The sequence below is a fragment of the Myotis myotis genome, unplaced genomic scaffold (assembly GCF_014108235.1).
Source record: "Myotis myotis isolate mMyoMyo1 unplaced genomic scaffold, mMyoMyo1.p scaffold_m19_p_1, whole genome shotgun sequence".
In the NCBI taxonomy this organism is placed as follows: Eukaryota; Metazoa; Chordata; class Mammalia; order Chiroptera; family Vespertilionidae; genus Myotis; species Myotis myotis.
Window position 1 is genome coordinate 159,755,937 of NW_023416313.1, and position 23,455 is coordinate 159,779,391.

Consider the following 23,455-nt stretch of genomic DNA (forward strand, 5'->3'; position numbering starts at 1 on the left):
CAAGCAGTGATGGGAGATTTACTTGTTAAGTTTGTGAGGTACTGCAGACTGTTTCTACACAGCTCTGGAGGGAACATAGAATAATGAAGAATTTCATGTCTTTTGAGATGAAGTAAGTAGCCTGACTTCTTTACATAAGGTAAGAGCTAATCAAAGACTTGGTCTTGAGATGCCAAGACAGTGTTCTAAGCACTAGATTCTGATCGTGCATCAAAACTAGCAAGACGATTTATTTGGAGACATGATCTTGACACTTTCCACCTCCCTTTGCAGTCTGTTCAAGAACCTAACCAGGTATAGTCCTGGCCAGGTACTCAGTTGGTTAGAGCATTGTCCTAATACGCCAAGGTTGTGGGTTCGATCCTTCTCAGGACACATATTAGGAGTTAATCAATAAATGCATAAATAAGTGGAATAACAAACTGAAACAGGTAGGTGAATTATTAAAGAATGTCTCTGGGCCACTACAACAGAAGGCAAACACTGTTAAGGAGTTTCAGTGTTTTATTCATAAGAAAATTTTTCTTGCCCCTAAACACATACACAATTTCTTTAGAAATAATTCTAATTAATTTGGTCAACCAGCCCATAACAAATTGAAAATATATAAATAGGTATGTTGACAAGAAGGGCAGCTGAGCCCTGGCCAGGTAGCTCAGTTTGGTTAGAGTGTCCTGATCCACCAACGTTGCAGGTTAGATCCTCAGGGCACATACAAGAATCAACCAGCAATGGATAAATAACAATATTTCATCAATAAGTTTTATTTAAAAAAAGGATAGCTCACAAAGGAGAAGACAAGACGAAAACCAAGTAACTCAGCATTCCACTAGAGACCAAATAATTAAGTGAAACATTCCTGATAATTTTAAGATTATGTTATTTTAATGTAATTCATAAAATTCATATGAATTGCATGTAATTCAAGTTGTACCTGGATCTATGTAACTTAATACTACATGTGCTGATTTGAGTCCAGTGATTTCTTGCCTGGTTTTCTGTAGATGTCACATCTTTTTCCTTATCACTTTGGAAAAAGAAATTGTTGATGACATCAAATGTAACATGGATTAGAAGCTTATATTTGCAAATACCCTTTTGAACAATGGGAACAAAAAGCGTTATATTATCCATAATGCAAAATTTCTTGAGGGTAGGAATTCGTCTTCTTTGCCAGTAGAATAACAAATTTCTCGCTGCTATTAAAATATCTCCTGCACAAAAGAAAAAGAAAAATACTTCTACAGGATGTCAGTTGGGAGAAGGCTGCCATGGAGACATTCATATTTTATGAAACATTTTCTCAGGACTCAACTTCTGAGTAAAAACACTCAATTTTAGCAGAACGCATGTGCTAAATTGAAATGTATTTTTTGCTGCCTGTTGCCTCTTCTGGCATTGTAGAGCCAGAATAAAAAGTCTGAAATAGTAACATTCTGTGTTTCTAACAGATGGCCGCATTCTATAAACTCCTCACCTTGTGCCCATGAGATCAGGGGCAATTTTGGTAGCTTCATAGTCATGGAGACATAGATTTGGGAGATGGTTAGAGAAAGAGGCATATACTAGCAAAGTTTGCAGAAGGGGAAAAGGGCAGATTTCAGAAATGATCCACTCACCTATTTGACGTTATTCCCCAGCAGAATACTAGAATGGGTCATTACATGGTTTGTGAAGCCATGGAAAAGATTGTGATGATCACCAGGATACTGATGTGTTTGGCAAATAATTATGCTGGATTTCTCTCCCTTCACTTATTTCAAGGCTTGATTAAATTTATATGTCAGATCAATGAGATAGACACAGTGTTCTGCAAAGCACATGCCTATGTTTCATATATTTATATAGTTAAGGTGGAAAAAATTGGGTTGATTATAGCTGACATATTTGAAGATGGCAGTTGAATAACCATATAACAAGAATCTAAAAATCAATGTCAATAGTCTTGAAAAAGAGGAACAAAATTGGAGGATTCACATGTCCCAATTTGAAAATAGACACTGCAATACTGGCACAAAGACAGAGTATAAAGCAATGGACTAGAATTGTGAGTCCAGAAATTAATCCTCACATTTATAATGAACTGATCTTTGACAAGGCTGCCAAAGCAATCCAATGGGGGAAACAGTAGTCTTTTGGTATAACTGGGGCCATTGGATATCCTCATGCAAAGGATTGAAGTTGAACCCCTCCCTCACACCAGCCCTAGCTGGACTGGCTCAGTGGATAGAGCATCAGCCTGAAGACTGAAGGGTCCTGGATTCAATTCGGTCAAGGGCACATGGCTGGGTTGCAGGCTCAATCCCCAGGGTGGAGCGTGCAGGAGGCAGCCGATCAATGATTCTCTCTCATCAATGATGTTTCTATCTCCTCTCTCTTCCTCTCTGAAATAAATAAAAAATTTAAAAAAAGATATCACAAGTTTAAAGACCATCACCTTTTAAGAAGGACATCGATAAAATTATTTGCTACTAAGATGCAAAATGGTGAGAGGTTCAGGGTAACATTTTCATGAGCAATTGTAGGAATTGAGGCTTTAACCTAGAGAAAAGAAAGTAGCTCTCTTGAAATATTTAGTATATATCGTCAGATTGCTAAAGATCTGTTCTTGAAAGTCTCACTGTTACCACTATTCTTCTAGAGGAAATAATTAGTTTAATGTGGAACTTAAGAGCACATACTTTGGAAACAGATCGGGTGGGTTCAGATCCTGGTTCTGCTACTTAACCAAGCACATGAACTGGGCAATTCACATAACTCTTCTGTGTCCTTTTCCTTAATTGTAAAATAAGGGTCATGATGATGATGATAACAGTAAGTCATAGGTTGGTGTGAGGACTAAATGAGTGTCTGACATGCTAAACATACAAGAATTTTTTTATTTTGCCTTTCTCCGTTTCTCAAACTTAACACCATAGAATTATATTGCCCTCTTTTTATATTTTTAATTAATTTATTATTATTGATGTTAGAGAGAAAGAGAGCAACATCGATTTGTTGTTCCACTTGTTTATGCATTCATTGGTTGCTTCTTTTTTTTTTTTTTTTTTTGAATTTTTGTGAGTTTATTTGAGCCAAACTGTAGACATATGCCAGGAAACAGAACCTCAACGAATTGAGATAATGCTCCCCATTGGTTGCTTCTTGTATGTGCCCTGACCTGGGATTGAACCCCCAACCAGGGCACATTATGCTATAAGATTAATGATGAGTGGAAGTGGTAGGTTGACTGATTCCAAATTATTTTAATTAGGAAGAATATTCTAATAATTATAATTATTCAAATGAAGAACAGGATATCCCCAAAGCTAATGCATTCTCTAGCTATTGGTTGCTAGGCAAAATCTTGAATGACCGTTTTTCACTTGGTTAGTCACATGCCACATCTTACCAGTGAGGAAGCCTAGGAAATATGATCGCTTTTCATAAGGAAGAAGGTAGAAGAACACTGGGGGTACCCAGCAGTCGCTGCACAGGCTTAAGCAAAGTCTTTGACCATTGTTTTTTGTCAGAAATCTTTCAGATTTTCTAAATTACAACAGAGGTTTACCTAGGTGATCTAGGATTCCTGCTTGTTGATTCATAATATAATTACTAGTTTCTCCAAGCAAATATAGTAGTAGCATTTTACAAAAATTTTTGTGTTTGTCGTTGGTTTGGGAATACCATTGGATCTGCAGAATTTTTATTATTATTTTTAAGCCTCATCTTGAGGATATTTTTCCATTGACTTTTAGAGAGAGTGGAAGAAAGAGGGAAAGACAGAAATATTTATGTGAGAGAAACACATGCTTGGTGATTGGTTGCCTCCTGCAGGAGCCCCAACCAGAGCCCAGGCTGGGGAGGAGCCGGCAACAAAAGTATGTGCCCTTGAATGGAATCGAACCCAGGACCCTTGGGTCCTCAGGCTAAAACTCCATCCACTGAACCAAACTGGCTAGGGCTCTGGAGAGAATTTTTAAACATGGAGAGAGATGGTTGTTAAGAAAGAGGAAATAAATGACAACAATCTCTATTATCTCCATTGACACTATTTTATGGTTTTGTTTTTGGTTCTCCTCTAGTTGCCTGGGTCCCAAGAAGAATAATATCTGTGTTGGGGGGCAGGGGGTGATAAGTCTTCAAAATATTCCATTAATGTTGCATTGACCAGCGATATGTTATCATAGATGCAAAAAGACAATAGGCAGGCTCAAAATAAAGATGGACTTTTGTCAGAGAAGAGACCAGCCTAGGACATTACTACCCACCATAGACCGCTTTTTAGTTTAAAAAGTTTTAATTTCAGACTATCCTTTGAGGTTACTTTAGGTCTCTGACTTTGCCAGGCCGCCACACAGGCCTTCCCTGAGCTCCTCAGGTCAGCATGTGTCCCCTTCTCGTCCACAGAAGGAAATTATTAGTGCTACTGTTTAGCCTAATGGTGGTTTAAAATAGTCATGCGGCCTACTCAAACTACTTTACCAGCAAGCGACACTGCTTCTATGCGGAAATGTTACATTCCTAACGAATGAATTACAAAAGCATTTTTCCTTATTACCTCAACCCTGGGAACCAATCCAACAAAAAGGGATGGAACGAGTGCACTAGGACTCTTGATTGACGTGCGTTACAACCAACCTCCAACGGAAGGAGAGCGCGCCTGCGCAAGTCGTTCTCCAATCAGTGCCGAGGGGCCGAGGCTGGCGGAAACGGACCCCGCAGGGTTGGCGGACTTCTGAAGGAGCAAAGATGGCGGCCTGAGGCGTGCCGCGGCGCGCCGGCCTTGGCGCCGGGGGGCCGGCTCCTGGCCGGTCCAGTGCTTCTGCTGGCTCCTGCGAGGTAAGCCGAGGAGGCCAGCGATCGGGGACAAGCAGGAAGTGGCGCGGCCCAACTCCGCGCGGGTACAGGAGCGCCCGGAGCCTGCCCGCAGCCGGCACGGGCGTCGGCCGGGCGTGGGTTTCCTCCCGAGCTGCCCAGGGCGACCGCACTCGCCTTCCAGGTGTGTCGCATCACCACTCGGCCCTCGACCCGCCGCCGTCCCCCTCAGCACCATGCCTTTGGCTGCCCGCATGGTTACGCCCACGCAGATGTATATCTGGCAGCCGCTGCGTTGGCCGGCGATTTGTCTTTCGAAGAATATGCTTTTTTAATTTATTTAGAGTCCCCCCTCACGGCTTCGTAGTCACTGCTGTGCTTGAGGCACCGGCGTGCACCCGGGCCTGTGGCGGCTCTGAGTGTTTTGTGTGTGTGGTCCGTTGACCTTGAGTTTGGGTCGAACGAATCGCCCCCGGATTGTAATCGGAGTCCGTGTGGCGCACGTCCCCGGCCGCCGGCACTGCGTCCGTCCGTCCCCCTCCCACGTCCGACTGGGAAGGACGGGCAGCAGCTTTGTCCTTGGGTGACCTGACGGCTCCCTGATGGCGCATTCATCGCGGCCGACTCTGCGTCTCGGTGGAATTCTCCTTGTTGTTTTCCAGAACTAGAGTCAGCGTACAGTTTTTACTTTTGTGTGTGTGTGTGTGGAGAGAATGGGTTTTGGGAATTATTAGTGTAATTTGTGTAACGTGGTGGAGTTGCAAAGTATAATACTGTCAGGCATCTGTATTCGATTGTTGTTTAACATTGTGGGGCAGCTCTTCGTTGTAATTGGGATTGTTGTAACCCTGCGGTCAGTCGTTGAGGTAAACTCCTGGGAGAGTTCCTGTTACCGGGGCTATGAGTTGGTGAAGCTCGTTGAAAAGTGGCCTGTGAGTCGGGCCCAGTTCAAATGACAGGTCATAATAAAGCGCATGTTTCTGGTGTGCTCTTTGCCGGCCCTGGCTTTAGCAGAGCTGAAAATACCGGGTAAAGGACTTTTAAATAAGATCTTTCTTTTGGTTTTGTCGGGAGTAGGTTTTGGGTGTTTTTTTTCTTTCTTTTCACTTCATCAAGAAGATAGGGGCAGAGGAAGGAGGAACATTCTTCCCTCTGCCTTTCAGAGGGGAGTGGCCATCTGCACTGAAGCAAAGGTCCTTTGTGGGGGAAGAGGGTCCGCAGCATCATCTTTAAAGGGGACATTGTTCCGTAGTAACCCGAGAACCGCTGCTCCAAGAGCTTTGCATATTTATCAAATTAATGCCCGTGCAGGTGGACAGTAGTAACTTCTTTCTGATGATTCCTTCTGAATAGTGTTTGATAGTGATGATGTTTTATGTTTTTTAGAAAAGCTTGATTCACTTGAGTAATTTTGCACAAGAATGCTTATAGCACAAGTGAGGGCTGTATCCTTACTGTAATGCTTTTTATTTTTTCTTATCACAGGAAGAACATTTTCCTTGACTTTCAGGTGCTTTTATATTCATCTCGAAAAGAAAGAATTCTGAACTCAGGATTTGGCAAGTGAGTAATAGTGGCTAATGCTTCCAAATACTGTTTAATCACCTTGAAAATAGCTAGATAGAAGTGGAACAAGAATCCATTGGCTCCAACAGAAGATGAACATCAAAAGTGACCATAAATAATTGATATTCAAGCTTAACCTTTTATTTTCAGTAATGGTTATGTATTAAGTAAAAAAAAAAGAAAAGAGGCCGAAACCGGTTTGGCTCAGTGGATAGAGCGTCGGCCTGCGGACTGAAGGGTCCCAGGTTCGATTCCGGTCAAGGGCATGTACCTGGGTTGCAGGCACATCCCCAGTAGGAGATGTGCAGGAGGCAGCTGATCGATGTTTCTCTCTCATCGATGTTTCTAGCTCTCTATCTCTCTCCCTTCCTCTCTGTAAAAAATCAGTAAAATATATTTAAAAAAAAAAAAAAGAAAAGAAAAGAGATACTTAATCATTAGCCCAAACCATTTTACTGGGTAAAAAAGAATGATTTAATTAGATTGAAAGAGTTTGACTAATAAAATATGTTATTAGGCAAATTTTAGAATATATTCACTTAAGTTTTAATTTTAGGTAAGTATTGATACTATAATATTTAATTTCTAAAGCTTTTCAGTACTTCTTTTTTCCCCTAGTGTGAGTCTATTCTGTGCCAAGTGTTGATATCTTCTGAATTTACTGCAGAAGTAGGTGTGTGTTTTTTTGTGGAAAGAATGTGTTTTGGGAATTATTAGTGTAATTTGTGTAATGTGGTGGGGTTGCAAAGTATAATACTATCAGGCATCTGTATTATATGAGAGAACATACTGCCTCAAAGAGCAAGAGGCAGTATGTACTCAGTTGACAATATCTTATCTGTAAAATAGGGTTCTTACCTACTGTATTAATTTCCTAGTGCTGCCATAACAAAGTACCACAAACAGTGACTTAGGACAACAGAAATTCATTATCTCACGGTTTTGGAAATCAGATACTAGGAAAGGATCTGTTCCAGGCCTTCTAGCTTTTGGTAGTTCCTTGGCGTATGGCATTATAACTACACATGTTTGCTTGTTTTTTAATCCTCACCCAAGGAAATTTTTTCCATTGTTTTTATTTTATTTTGTGTTTGTGTTTTTGTTTTTGTTTTTTTTTAGAGAGAGTTGAAGGGAGGGAGGAGAGAGAAACATTGATGTGAGAGACACACATACACACCCTGACTGGGGCCAGGGATGGGGCCAGGGATCGAGCCTGCAACTGAGATAGGTTCTCTTGACCAGGCATCGAACTTGCAGACCCTTTGGTCCCAGGCTCAATGCTCTAACCATTGAGCAACTGACCAGGGCTATAATTCTAGTCTTCACATAGTATTCTTGCTGTGTGTGTCTGTGTTCTAAATTTTCCTTTTTATAAGGACCTCATCTTAACTAATTACATGTGCAATGGTTATTTCCAAATAAGGTCACATTTTGAGGTACTGGGGCCTAAGATTTTAACATGAATTTGGGGAGGTCACAGTTTAGCTCATAGCATCTACTTAGTCATATGCCTTGATTGTGTTGTATGAAATCATTCAATGTACAACTGCTTTAAGGATTAAAATCTTGTAAACCCCTTTCATAAGGTACTTTAAGTAGTCAAAACCATAGAGATAGAAAGTAGAATGATGATTGCCAGGGGATGCAGGGAGGGAAATAAGGAGTTATTTAATAGGTAACAGAGTTTCAGTTTTGTGAGATGAAAAGAGTTCTGAAGATGGATGGTGGTGATGGCTTCACAACAACATGAATTTACTTAATAACACTAACTCTTAAAAAAGGTTAAGATGATAAATTTTATATTACATGTATTGTACCATAATTTTAAAATATTGTAAAAAAAAAGTAAGTAAAAAAACTCCAACTGTATGTGTCAATATTAAGAAAAGGAATAAAAATTAATGGGGCAAAATTCCCTTTAGGTGATATCTTTATCATATGCCTTTAGAGGGAAGGCTTTATTGCTTGGATTTAGAACCTTAAGTCCAGGTCGATAGAAATAGCAACTTGATATTGGTATAGCACAATATTGATTTACATACCCAGCTAAGGAAACTGATGTAGGTGCTTCTGTACTCACAGGAAGCTTGAATACTGGATACGGAATGATCTCGTATACATTAAAGGAAAAAACAAAGGTGCAGAACCAGGTGTATAGTGTGCTTTCATTTGTGGGGAAGAAATAAAGTTACTTACACAGATGTTATGTAACCATAGAATATCTCTAAAAGGATATGCAGTAAATACTCTATACCACCCCCTGGCAATGGGTAAAGAGACACCCGGTTGGTAGTATTGCTCTTACATAAGTCAAGGGAAAAGTAGATATATATAGTCTTTAGTTCATACTAACTTGATGCCTATGTTGGGGGCCAATAGAAACAACAGAAACTTATTGTCTCACAGTTTTAGAAATCAGACATCCACCTTTTTCATGCTTGGGGCACATAAAACAAACAACTGTATACTCTATTTCACCTTTTCCTATCATGTGCATTTGTCATCTTTCAAGGAAATAATTAAAAATACCCAAAGAAAGAAGCACGCAATAAATAATTGATAAATGACTGAGAAGTTAAGTTTTTGCCTTAGGCAGTAATTTTACATTAGTAGAGTCTATCCATATCTGGGAACAGAAACTGTCCAGCAAGCCTAGTACTTTTTTTTAATAAGACACTTAAAAATGGAATTTGAATGACAATGATATCCATTGTGTTTTGTGAGATGTTCTAAATTTACTATTTACAGAGAAAAGTAAGAAAGGAGTACTTGAGTCGCATGTCATTAAAGGAAGCAAAGTGTATTAGTTATTTATTGGACATAACAAATTGTCCAAAATTTAGTGGATTAAAACAACATTATAGATTTATTATCTCAGAAATTTATGTGGGTCAAACATTAGGGAGCAGCTTAGTTGGGGGTTTCTGTCTTAGGGTATCTTACACGGTTGCAGTCTAGATACTGACTGGGGTGGCAGTCATCATATCTAATTCCATGGTGGCTCATTCACATGGCTGGCAAATTCATGTTGGTGATGGAAAACCTCAGTTCTTTCCAGTGTCGGTCTCTTCCAGGGTTGCTTGAGTGCCATCGTAATACAATATATGGCTTCTCCATCTATGACCTTGCCTCAGAAGTTACTCACTATTACTTCCTCCTCATCCTCCTCCTCCTCCTCCTCCTTCTCCTCCTCCTCCTCCTCCTCCTTCTCCTTGGTCTATTGGTTACTATTTTGACACCAACTAGTATACTTTGATACAATTCTGATACCATTTGGAGTTAATGCAGACCCCACAAGTCTAAAGGGCATTGTCCCAAACAGACTGCCCTTGCTTTATTTATTTTATTTATTTGTTCCTCACCAGAGAGTATGTTTTTCATTGATTCTAGAGGGGTTGGGGAGAGGGAGAGAGAAACATTGATAGATTGCCTCCTGATCTCACCTAGACTGGAACTGCAGCCTAGGTACGTGCCTGACCAGGAATCAAACCTGAGACTGAGCCACGCTAGACAGGGCTGCCCTAAAGTTTTTATTTGTTTGTTTGTTTAATTTATTTATTTATTTATTTCAAAAACGAGGCCCAGTGCACGAAATTTGTGCATGGGTGGTGGTGGGGTCATCCCTCAGCCTGGCCTGAATCCTCTCTCAATCCGGAAACCCTCGGGGGATGTCCGACTGCCAATATAGGCCAGATCCCACAGGGATTCCTGCAGGATCGGGCCTAAACCAGCAGTCGGACATCCCTCTCAGAATCCGGGACCACTGGCTCCTAACTGTGGCCCTGCCTGCCTGATCGCCCCTAACCACTCTGCCTGCCTGCCTGATCGCCCCTAACCACCTCTGCCTTAGCCCCTGCTGCAGTGGCTTTATCCGGAAAGACGTCCGGAAGGTTGTTCAGCTGTCCGATCTAATTAGCATGTTACCCTTTTATTATAGAATAGAGGCCTGGTGCACAAAAATTTGTGCACTCGGAGGGGAGAGGGGTCCCTCAGCCCGGCCTGTGCCCTCTTGCAGTCTGGGACCCTGAGGGTATGACCACCTGCTGGCTTAGGCCCGCTCCCCGGGGGATTGGGGCTAAGATCGCAATCAGACATCCGCCTGGCAGCCCTCGGGGGATGTCCACTTGCCAGCGGGGAGCAGGCCTAAACTGCAGTCGGACATCCTTAGCGCTGCTGAGGAAGCAGGAGAGGCTCCCACCACCACCGCTGTACTGGCAGCCATCAGCCTGGCTTGTGGCTGAGCAGAGCTCCTCCCATGTGAGAGCACCCTGACCACCAGAGGGCAGCTCCTGCATTGAGCGTCTGCCCCCTGGTGGTCAGTGTGTGTCATAGTGACCAGTCATTCCCAGTCGTTCTGCTGTTAGGGTCATTTTGCATATTACCCTTTTACTATATAGGATAGAGGCCTGTTGCATGGGTTGGGGCCGGCTGGTTTGCCCTGAAGGGTGTCCCGGATCAGGGTGGGGGTCCTGCTTGCGTGCCTGGCCAACCTGGATGAGGGGATGATGGCTGTTTGCATCTGGTCACACCCCCTTCAGGATGGGGGTCCCCCCTGGGGTGCCTGGCCAGCCTGGATGAGGGGATGATGGCTGTTTGCAGCTGGTCACACCCCCTTCAGGGTGGGGGTCCCCACTGGGGTACCTGGCCAGTCTGGGTGAGGGGCTGAGGGCTGTTTTCAGGCTGGCGGGTGACTGAAGCTCCCAACCTCTCCTTTTTTTTCTTTTTTTTAATTCTGGGGTTTATTTACCTTCTATGGCTATCACTGGAGCTGAGAGCCAGCTTTAGTTCTGAGGTTCAGCTCCAGCTCTGAGACCTTGGCTGTTGAAAGCAGGTATCTGGGTTTGTTTGGGTTCTATAATTGTAACACTGTTGCGGTCCTGCTCGCTCCAGCTCTGACGGCTGAAAGCAGGTTTCTGGGGATTGTTTAGCTTCTATAATTGCAACATAGTTGCTTAGAGTGCAAGCTCAGAGACCGGCAGAGGCAGGCGGGGAACCTTGGCTTCCTCTATCACTGAAGTAAGCAAGCCTCCTGTTCACTTCAGCTGCCTGGCTGTCAGCCGCCATCTTGGTTGGCAGTTAATTTACATATCACCCTGATTAGCCAATGGGAAGGGTAGCGAAGTTACGGTTAATTACCATGTTTCTCTATTATTAGATAGGCTAGGTTTTATTGATTATTTATTTATTTATTTTTTAAAGGGAGAGAGAGGAAGGGAGAAGGATCGAAAGATAGACACATCAGTGAGAGAGAAACAGCATCGATTGGCTGCCTCCTGCATGTCCCCTACTGGAGATGGAGCCTGCAACCCCAGGCACGTGCCCTCACTAGGAATCAAACTGGTGACCTCTTGGTTCCTGGGTCAACACTCAACCACTGAGCCATACTGGCTGGGCTGCCCTCCCTTTATTTTTTATTTTTAAATACATTTTTATTAATTTCAAAGGGGGAGGAGAGATAGAAACATAAATGATAGAGAATCATTAATTGGCTGCCTCCTCAACACCAGACATTGGGGATTGAGCCCACAACCCGGGCATGTGCCTTGACCAGGAATTGAACCATTACCTCCTAGTTCACATGTTGACACTCAACCACTGAGTCATGTCGCCAGGGCACTGTTCTTTTAAGTGCCAGTTACACATTGGAGGATTCCCAGGCCACCTGAATTTCTGTTCAACTCTGCAAATTTCAGGGTTCCCATGACCCTGTCAAAAACAACTTTTGGTTTTGTTGAATCTGTATTTTTTTTCCATTTTATTTAAGTCTGCTCCAATTTTCCCCCTTCCTACTTGCTAGCTTTCCATTTAGTTTATTCTTTTTATTTTTTTAAATATATTTTATTGATTTTTTACAGCGAGGAAGGGAGAGGGATAGAGAGTTAGAAACATCGATGAGAGAGAAACATCAATCAGCTGCCTCCTGCGCACTCCCCACTGGGGATGTGCCCGCAACCAAGGTACATGCCCTTGGCCGGAATCGAACCTGAGACCCTTGAGTCCACAGGCCGATGCTCCATTCACTGAGCCAAACCGGCTAGGGCTAGTTTATTCTTTTTCTAGTTACGTAAGATATAAAGTTAGGTTGTTGTTTGGAGATCTCTTTTTGTTTTTTCTCCATTGATTTTTAGAGAGAGTAGAAGGGGGGGGGTGTGAGAGAGAAACATCAGTGTAAGAGACACATCAATTGGTTGCCTCCTTCACACGCCCCAACCAGGGCCAGAGATCAAGGTACATGCCCTTGACCCGAATTCTTTTACCATGTCAAGAAATTATTAAAAATACAGGTACTTCTCCGAACACCGGCCTGGGGGAGAGGGGGGGCAGGGAAGAGGCGGCTGCTGGCAGCCACCTCTTCCCTGCCCCGCCCGGCTTCTCTGATCACGGATCACCGGCCGGGGGGCGGACAAAGGCAGCCCCGGTTCTCTGATCACGGGCTGGGTTTCCGATCACCGTCGGTGGCAGGCGGCTTCTTCCATCCTTCCCCTTTCACCTCCCAGCATTGTGCCTATGTATGCAAATTAACCGCCATCTTTGTTGGCAGTTAATTTGCATATCACTCTGATTAGCCCATGGGAAGTATAGCAAAGGTACGGTCAGTTACCATGTTTGTCTATTATTAGATAGGATAGCCCTGTTGCCCATAAGGTTCTAAAGGCCTGCCTGTGTATCGGCTATATTTTTTCCTTCTGCTGCTTTGGCAACAAATGCAAATTCTGCAGTTCTCTTCCTTTAGATATAATTCTGAATTAATTTACAATTGCCTGTCATATGTTTTGAATCAGAACTGTCTTGTCTTCAACCAAAAGAGGTTATTCAAATTCAGTTTAGAGCTGAGGTGTTATATATACAGGGTATTCCCCCAAAAATGTATACACAATGTCTGTAGATTCTATTACATTTTGAAAATGAAATGTATTTTTAATAAACACTGCCTTTATAATTATTCAAAGTGTGCATACATTTTTGGGGGACACCCTGTATATGACATACTACAAATGGAGGGTCAACCCTATCAAGGTAGCTAATAAATTTTTTAAAATAGAGGGTTAGGAAGACTAATTGCAATTGGCCATTTTTGTAAGCCAAAGTACTTTAAGCTCTTGATATGTATTTGACTTATTTATGTATTTATTTTAATCCTCTCTTGATGATATACTTATTGGTTAGAAAGAAGGAAAGTATGGGGAGTAGAGAAATAAACATCGATGTGAAAGAGAACATTGATTGGTTGCCTTCTGTCTGTGCCCTGACTGGGAATTGAGCCTGCAACTTTTTGATATATGAACCACACTCTAGTCATCCAAGCCACACTGGCCTGGGCTGACTTTTTTATTATAAAGTATACATAAAATACAATTTGTCATTGTAATCATTTTTAAATGTACAATTCAGTGGCATTTAAGTGCATTCACATTGTTGTGCAGCCATTACCACTATTTCTAGAACTTACTCATTATCCCAAACATCAGTACCTGTTAATCAGTAATTTCCCATTCCACTTCTCCCAGCCCCTAGTAACCTCTATTCCACTCTCAGTTTATATGATTTGCATATTCTAGGTACCTCATGTAAGTGGAATTATACAATATTTGTTCTTTTTTGTCTGACATTTGCCAAGATTTGCAATTTAATAAGTGTTATGTTTAGTAGCAATGAACTGCTAATGTTTTGTTTTTAATATTTCATTGATTTTTTACAGAGAGGAAGGGAGAGATAGTTAGAAACATCGATGAGAGAGAAACATCGATCAGCTGCCTCCTGCACATCTCCCACTGGGGATGTGCCCGCAACCCAGGTACATGCCCTTGACCGGAATCAAACCTGGGACCTTTCAGTCTGCAGGCCGACGCTCTATCCACTGAGCCAAACCGGTTTTGGCAATACTGCTTTTAAACACAAATATTTACAGCCATAAAATCATTTTGACTGTAAAAACTTGGAGTATATTACTTTATTTGCATAAGAGGAAATTAATGTGTATATCTCATTTTATATAAGTTTTTGTATAAATCTTTTTTGTATCATACTTACATATTTTTTTCTGGCTACTGCTTCTGCTTTTCTGGTGATGATACTGAATTGGGTGTTATGGTTGCACATTTTCTTTTAGACAGTGTATAATTCAAAGTATTTTTTTTCTCTGTGTTAAATACTATTTTTAAAAGTAAGCTTATACAGAAGTACCTGTTTTAATCTTTCTGTTTTTATTTTGTATTTCTAGGTATTTCTGTGTTGTCTTCTGGAGTGGGGAGTCCTGCTTCTTCTGTCTACCCACTTCCGTATCTTGAAATGCGGATATCCCTCCTCTACATTTTACCTCCATGTTTTGGATTGCAAAAGATTGCTTTTCTTTTTCTTCCCACCTCTCAAATTTAACACAGAGAAGCTCCTAGGATGCAGTCATCATGCCAACTTCTCCAAGAAGAAAGAAGCAACTGACATGTTTCTTCTGCCAATTGCTTACTTGTAAAGAAATTATTTTGCAAGCTGGAGGGTGATGTTTAATTTGAAACTGGTGCTTAGATGGTGGTATTTGTGAATTCTTTACCTTTTATTCCCAGCAAGAAGACTATATAAATAGCTAGTGTGGGTGTGACATCAGGATTTGTTTGGTTTTTTTAATGTCTTCCCATTTTAGCCACTATCATAAACACAGTCAAGACTGCAGCAGTAAATTTCAGATGTGTTGTAATTTGAAATGAAAGATATGCTAATATATATATATAAATCCTGGCTCAACCTGTGACATAGATGAACTGTATAAGAACAAAGGTCCAGCTTTGCAGTGAAACCTTTGATGTGATAAAGAAGCACAAAAACAGAATATCACCAAGTTAATTTCATATATGAATAAGCCATCACAGTTTCTGTATAAATATATATATTTTAACATGTAAATCCACTTTTTTTTTTTTTTTTTTTATGAGAAGAGGGATTTTCTTCCCAGAGAAGGAACCTATTCTTTCTCAGAAGTCTTTGGACATTTGGTATTGTAAAAAATTTTTTTTTCTTCTAAGGAAGGACCATATTGTGCTAACCCAATGAATGCATGCTTGGGTTTACTGAAGGTTGATAAAGGAAACAAAAGCTTTGAGTCCAGTGTTGGAACTCTTTTCACCTCCTTGGGATGAGAGGCTGCTGTATTACAAATTACTTCATTCTCTTTTGTGGAGTTTTATATAGCACTTGGGACTTTTTCCCTATTGCTAAGGCTGGAGGAAAGGTGACATAAGTAGATTTTCTGTTCAGAAGATGTGATGGACCCTCCAGTATGACCTGCCTTCAACTTTGGACATGGGGGGATGGGGGGGGAGAGAGGAGGGAATGAGAAAATTTTCATATAACTCCCTTCTCCTAAGAAAATGAAGCAAAAAAGGCTTATACATCCACCTGGCTTTATGGCGTTTTACATTCATAGCTCTATTTTTTTGTAAAAGTATAAATAACTTTCCTTTGACCCAAGATCAATACTTGGATGTTTGATTGCTTTTTCTAGATGATAGCTGTAATGTTAGGCAGAAAAGGCTGGGACTCAGGTAACTCCCCATTTTCATCAGAGAATGGGCCTCAGAAGCAATGTTCCCAAACATTTTTTGGATCAGTATAAATTTAGAAGAAATTCAGGTCTAAAGAAAACCTCAAAAAAAAAAAATAGTTCCAATAAGAAATAAGGATCTTCCTTTCCCTTAAAACTTACACTATATGGTGAATAGACTATAGTATAAAGCTGTTCTTGCTTCAAGATCAGCAGAGGACCAGTGTATGAATTGTCAGGTCTTTACATGAGAAGAATGAAACCATTATGGGTCTTTGTTATTTGAGAAAGAATTTAAAGCCTCTTAGGAACAAATCATCTTAGGTCATGTCTGTTATTTAGGGACTGCTTGCCCAGGGCCATACATGCTGTTAACGCTGAAAACAGGCAGATTTACCAAATTTGAGAGTGATAGGACTGGCCCAGAATAGAAATGTTGAGCACCCTTGATAATTAGTTTAATTGGTCAACCAATCTGAATTGGCATAAGAAAACTTTTGAGTAGAAATTACATAGATAAAATGTGATTTTCCTTAATTGAGGGCAATTACTGAGTGGTAAAGCATAGAAGTAACTGGATAAAGGTAGTTTAAATTTTTCTCTACGTAACTTCCCAGCCACTTCCTGATTCCTAATATTTTGGAATCATTAATGGCAGAATGGAATTTACATATTCCATTTGGGTCCTGTTGGTATATTGAGAATATCAAATGGAGAATTTGTATCTTCAGTTGTCTATTACCCATCTTCCTGGTGTCCTTTTGGCAACTTTTTAGGTAGAACTACTTGGCTAGAAATAAGGAACCCTGTACAATCAGAACCAGTGAAAACATCTCTGGCTCACTTGTTTGAAATATGTATCAGACTCAACTTCCTTAGTTGCTTTATGTTTTTTTCATTTCATAGCTAAGGAAACTACTGTTTAATGTTCTTTCAAGTTGTTGCGCATCTTGTCAGCAGATGGCATTTAACAAAACGCGTATTTTCCAGTTGTATTTGCCCAGTGTTTATTTAATACATCTACATTGGTTTTTTCCTGGTTTGGTCCCCTTCTTGATGGCAAAAGTTATCATTTTCGGCAGGACTCAATCGATAGCTGTGCCTGCTTCCTTTCCTTTGTGCATCCACGTTAGCTGGCAATTGTTTTTTGTGTTTTTGTTTTGTTTTTTTAAGTTTAAAACGGGATATGTGCAATAGAAATATATATATATGTATATTTTAATACTTGTGGACAAATGTTACAAGTTGTTTCAGAACAACAAAATCACCAATGTCTTCCATTTTGAGATGTGTATAGTTTTGTAAGCACTAGTGCTTGGTAGCATATTGTAGTGCCATGTTAGGGGTTAGTGCATGAGCCTAGTAACAATTTAAACTTCAGGATGAATTATTATAATAACCAATAGTGTAAAAAGTGGAAAATTTAGAACTTTTCTTTCATAAGTTTCTGTATCCATGATATTCTCCCTGGGGAGAGGAGATTAGGCCAAAAAGACTCATTTATGAATAGTAATGTGGGGTCACAATGTGAAATACTGTGTTTGAGGATATTTAAGCTTTTCATGAGGTAGCTGGAAACCAGCTGTCTTGTGTGTCTTATGAAACCTCAAATCAAAATGTGGCCCCATTTCATGATTCTGCTTTGCTCAGTTTTAGGTGAGATTGTTCTTATGCTTTTTTCACATTTTATGTCTTTTAGGTTTATAATTTTCCCACTCCTTTTGCATCAGGAAATTATTTTGCACGTCTTACTGAGATGCTATGTTCATTGCTTGAGTGCTTTTCTAATCTGTAGTCTACTTACACTTCCTGTCTGCAGCATGCCATGTGTCAGTAGTTTAGAGTGTCCTAGATTAATTTGTCAGGGGCTTTTCCTGTTTCCAAATTTGCTGAATTGTGTATTGTTGGGATTCTAGACCTTTTCATGGAATTGGAAATATAGCCAATAGAGCCTACCTAAGTTGCCATGTAATAACTAAGTTTGCTTGGTTATAGTAAGCCTCCTCAGACAGCTTTCACTTTTCTACTTTCCTTGTAGATATAAAAGTTATTTTTATTCTGAAAGCATAAGATAGCGTCATGTAGAAAAGAAATTCCTACCTCTAAAAGCTGCCTTGAGAACTTGTAAATGGCAGTTTTCTGAGGTGATTTTTAAATCTCTTAGGGGAGTCCAGGATTTATTCACAGGTTCTATAGTTAGCATGATAGGAAATGCAAAACTAGTTTAATGTGTGTCTGATGTAGAAGCAAGCTTAGACAGATAGACTCTTCTGCAGCAGATCTCCAGGGACCCAGATTTAGATGCTCATAGTGTACTTTAAGTAGTTGTACTCTTGGCTCAAGTAGTTTAGTGCCTGCGAGAATCCATTTCTGAAAAGTATTTAAATACTTTTTTAATACCTCTGAAAAGGTAATGAATACAAAATAGCACAGTATATAGGAAAGGATATTTCCTATTGAAAAAAAAAAGCCATAAAACGAACTAATAATTTCAAGAGGTAGAATTTTAGCAATAACAATTTTAGCATGTATAGTAAGCTGGATTAGCAAGGTTGTACTGTAGAATAAGTATTACTAGAGTTTGTGAGGCTCTATGGTCAAGAGTTGTACAAAAGGAAAAAGATGCTAGGTAAAGAGCATATAAAAGATACTTTCAAAAACTATGAGTGTATGAATATGTCAGTGAGAAATAGCAACTTTTATGTAAATTAAAGGTTAAAGATCCTATTTGCTTTCTAGAACAGAGGGTTAGAGCCATTGAATGAACTATTTCTACTGCTTAACCTGGACACAAATGTTTCTTCTCTTATTGATGAAGAAACCCCACTGAAGCCATCATGTGGGGATCTTGCTTATGATGTTTTTTTAGCATCATACTAATAGCATACTTTTTGCTTTGTCACCTTATCTTTCTCCATTAGTTTCCTGGGTGCATTTTTAAAAAGGAAAAGTTTGTTGTGTATATGTATTTAGAGTTAACAAGAACTTGGATAGCTGGTAACCTCATGCCTATGGTTAATTTAGGGCTGTGATGGCGAACCTATGACACGCGTGTCAGAGGTGACATGCGAACTCATTTTTTTGGTTGATTTTTCTTTGTTAAATGGCATTTAAATATATAATAAATATCAAAAATATAAATATTTGTTTTACTATGGTTGCAAATATCAAAAAATTTCTATATGTGACACAGTACCAGAGTTAAGTTAGGGTTTTTCAAAATGCTGACACGTCAAGCTCAAAATGTTCGCCATCACTGGTTAGGGAGTTAAGATTTAAAGGTATAAAACAAAAGGATTAAAGGAAATAGCCAGAGACAGTATGTTGGGTTTGTTTGTTTTTAAACCTTGTCTAAAGTAGATGTGTTAGGCCAATAGCCTGTGACTACTTACTTTAACAAGAACCCAGCAAACTAGTTTTTTGATGAGGAATCATGCAGCTCACATCAGGATATAAGAGTAGAATGAAGGTGACTTCTTACTCCCTTTTACCTCATGTCATCTTGGCCATTTAGCACTTTGAAGATCCCTGAAAAGATGTGGTCTATGTTCCCTTGTTTTCCAAGGGGAAAAACAACTAAAATATAAGTGGAGAAGATCAACAAATACAGCGCCTCTTGAATATTTAATTCTTACATGGCAACTCCAAAGGAAAGGGAGACTATATTAAATTGATTATAGCTTCTTTTTAAATGTCCTAAACCATCAGTTGGTGTTAAAAACATTGGAATAACCAAGCAATATTCAGACATCTGCATGATCATGAGACACCAGGTGTATTACTGTGATGTCAACAATTTAGTTACTTAAACAATTAAAGATGACCCTTAACAGCCAAGTTAATAGTTCCAAATGCTAAAATATGCTACAAATTTTTGTAGTTTCAAAGTATGCAGTTAATTAGTTTTCAGTGTTGTGGTCTCATGTTTACTTTAGTGTATCTGTGATATGCAAAATATGAAGAGACCCTTGGCCTCCAGGAGTTTACATTATCATGGTGCTGCTGGTGCGGGCAAATTATTTCTAGTTTATTCAGAACATTGCGTGGCTATTTAGTCATACCGTATTTGGAAGGATCCCTTGATCAACAGTTTTTAGAAGCAGAGGGCTATGCTAAATTTCAGGGCATTGATTTTGAGTTTACATTATATTAGCTCTGCTATTTTTAAACTCCTTTTCCCCTGGGAGCTGTGTAGGTTATGCTCTTAATGTGAATTAGAAAAAAAAAGAAACTATTCTAAGAGCATCTTCACCATCCCTAAACCACATGCTCCTCTATTCTATAGCAGTCAATAAATGGCCAAGAAAACTCCAGAAGACTGTACATCTCTCAGTTCTCTTTCTTTTCCCAGAAGCTTTGCATCATTTTCTACCCAGTAGGACCAGGATTTGCAATTAAGCCTTTATAACTGAATAGTAGTCCTAATTTTAACTTCTGTGCGTGACTCTTGTACCTGGATTCTGAAGTAGCATTGTGATAGATGTGGAGCATCTGCCTGCATTTCTAAGCAATCACTTTATTAATATCCATTTTTGGTTGAAATTTTGCATGTATCTTTGTTATTCTAATTCTTATAAATCAAGGGGTTTACTCTGCATGTTTATTAAAACTGAGTCTGGATGAAAGTGCAAGCAATAGTGGCAGACCCATAACTCTGATTTTAGAGTACTAATATTTTAATGCATGATTGAAAATGTCTAGTATTAAGTGGTTAATAGTAATTATATATGCATTTATTAATGAAGCAATAGAGACTTAAACCAATAGCTTGAATTTATTGTTTGGATTACTAGTTTACATTTTCTAACTAAAGATGATCTTACTTCCATTAAAAATGGAAGCTACAAGATAAACAGGGGCAACCATAAGACATTCAAACTGTCAGGAATAGAGCATAACAGTGCTCATCACCCTCTAACCTCTTGCCTGATTCCATTAGTCCCCAAGCATGTTTAAAAACAATACAAAAGGCACAAACTAAGCATGTGGAGTAAATAAATAAGCTGCTATAGTTATCAGAAAAGGTGCAGAGTTTCATAAAGGATAGGGGATAGTGTGGAGTTAAAAACAAGTAGATAGAGGGTTTGTCTGGTAAAGTTATGTGGCTTAAATTTGCGTCTCATTACTAGTATCTTGTCAGTGAATAGAGGCAGTTGCACACATTTTATATGTTTCAGGATTTTCAGATAAGTAGGCAACTCTTCTGGGTTGTACCGATATTGACTGGCCATAAAGGATCCCAGCAAAAAAGAAACTTTCATTTTGTGGAAATAGTCCTGAAAATATTAACATATCTGTGGTTTGGTTTCTCTTTTGTTACTGAATTACATTAACATTATTTTGTTATTATTTTTTTAATAGCCAGAGTTTTATTCTTGATGTTTTGATCAGGCTGCATAATCTGCCTAAAGTTTTTGATGCCAAGTAAACAGGAGCAAGTTTTTACTTTTGTGTTTATTATAGTAGCTTAAAATTTTTAGACAATTCCTAACTTTGGAATAATCCTTTTAAGTCCAAGTGATTATGATGAATAATGTAAATGGGAGTAATTATATCTAAAAGAGGCCTAAACAGGATTAGACTAGATAGACACTTTGCTATGGGATTTCCCTCCAGATACCTTTGGAAATGTGTAAATGTAATGGTAACTTTTCAGTAGTTTACAACGGAATTAGAGTATGGTCATCACAGTATCTGGTTTCCACTCAAATATAGGAAGTGAGATGTCATATCTTATATGTAAAGTTTCTCTTTGCCACTATTAATAACATGCCTATCAACCAATGAAGATTTAAGGACAGTTTCTCTAAACTCTGTTCCCATTATTCCACTAAGGCATATTAAAGGTTATTAGAAAAACAAAAATCATAGATTTCTCCAGGAATCCATACTCCTAAGCCTCCCTTTTAAGTCAGAATAGATATTTTAGGGTTACTAACAATTTCCAAAAGATTTTGTCTCTTGTGGTGATGGTCAGCCATGCCATCAATTCAAATATATTTTTCTCCCAGGGACAAAAGATATTCTGGCAATACATTATCATCAGTCCTTAAACAATAGCAGTCATCTTGGCGTTTACCTTAAAATCACCCATCACTAAGAATCACATTAGAGTATCCTTTACATACGGTTTTATGTGCTACCTGTCCTTTTAAGTAGTTGTTGCTCATTGTTTTTACTTGCTATTCTGCATCTTCTCCACTGCACCAGTGATACAGGCGATAATGTTAAAAGAATTTCATTGAATGTTTAAAGTATTACAAAAGCAGCTTGCTTTTTAATCTATGCATCTTTGGGATTTTAGAAAAGATTTTATTGTTTTCTAAAGATTTTATGTAAAAAGGAACTGCTTTAAGAATTGGAAACTCTGCACCTGTGTATATATATATATTTTTTGGCAATAAAGCAGCATGGGCTGAGAATGCACTGAAATTTCACTGTGTTGTTCCTTGGAATGGGTAATTTCTAATAAATAATGCAGTAAATTAGGAGGATGGGAAAAGGAACCTATACACAGACCTGTCCTAAGGCAGACTCCAGGTGCCTGAGTTGTGGTTTCTGTTGTCCAAGTGAGCAGGCAGCCATTTGAAGAAGGAGACATTTATTTATCCGTTTTCAAATTGAAAGAACATTTATTTAGAAAGTTACGGAGGTAGTACAAGTGAGCCAGCTGAGCTGCATAGGCTCAGGAAACATTGCAACGGCAGAAGAAGGGCTCTTGGAGTTTAGCAAAAAGACAAAGGTAACGTGCCTGGGGGGAAGAAGAGGGGTAAGGGCATTCTCCAGAGAATGAGAGCATGCCAAGAGGTATCCCATTTAAATTTATGCCAATCCCCTTTTACTTTTGGGGACAGCCTTACGCTATGTCTGTGAGCCAGTTTCTGGTAAGGGAAATAGTGACCTATGTATAATAACTATAATAACGACACAGCTATTGCAGGGAATCCTTCCTATCTGAGATAAAGCATTTAAGATCCTTTTATATTTAATTAAATGTTGGCTAAGTTAAATAAAGAGATTTTAATACTCTAATAAAGAACAGATGCTTCCCCTTGACTAAGATGAAAGGAAAGGAGTTTTTCAACTAAAAAATTAGGCCTTACAAACTTCCTTGGGATTGAATATTGTAAATGCAGAGGAACAAAAACTGGTTTTGTGGTGTAACTAATGCAATAAATCAAGAGAGTATTTAACATACACTCCCAGGTGCTATGCCAGATCTTGGGCTTAAAATAATTAAGATGGCCCGGCTGGCATGGCTCAGTGGTTGAGGATCAACCTATGAATCATGATTTGATTTAGATCAGAGCACATGCCCAGATTGTAGGCTCGATCCCCAATGTGGTTTGAGCAGGAGGCAGCTGATCAGTGATTCTCTTTCATCATTGATGTTTCTATCTCTCTCCCTCCCTCTCTGAAATCAATTTTTTTTAAAATGGTTTTTAATTAAGGAACTCAAGAGTTTATAACTCTGCCCAACCAGTGTTGCTCAGTGTTTGAGCATATAGACAGACCCATTAACCAATAGGTTACTGGTCTGATTCCCAGTCAGGGTAC

At 39.5% G+C, this 23,455-nt stretch overlaps 1 protein-coding gene and 1 long non-coding RNA gene across 2 annotated transcripts; one reads left to right on the top strand and one right to left on the bottom strand.

Moving 5' to 3' along the window:
* Positions 1-818: 818 nt before the first annotated feature.
* Positions 819-5,439, bottom strand: LOC118650074. Its single transcript, XM_036297868.1, has 2 exons — positions 4,621-5,439; positions 819-1,214 (listed from the first exon to the last, which is right to left on the bottom strand). The coding sequence occupies exons 1-2, from the start codon at positions 5,051-5,053 to the stop codon at positions 904-906; spliced, it is 744 nt and encodes a 247-aa protein (XP_036153761.1). The 5' UTR covers positions 5,054-5,439; the 3' UTR covers positions 819-903.
* On the top strand, positions 4,681-22,330 carry LOC118650084. The gene is made up of 3 exons (XR_004965850.1): positions 4,681-4,821; positions 6,283-6,360; positions 14,585-22,330. It is a non-coding gene; the product is annotated as an uncharacterized LOC118650084 (long non-coding RNA).
* The last annotated feature ends 1,125 nt before the right edge of the window (positions 22,331-23,455 follow it).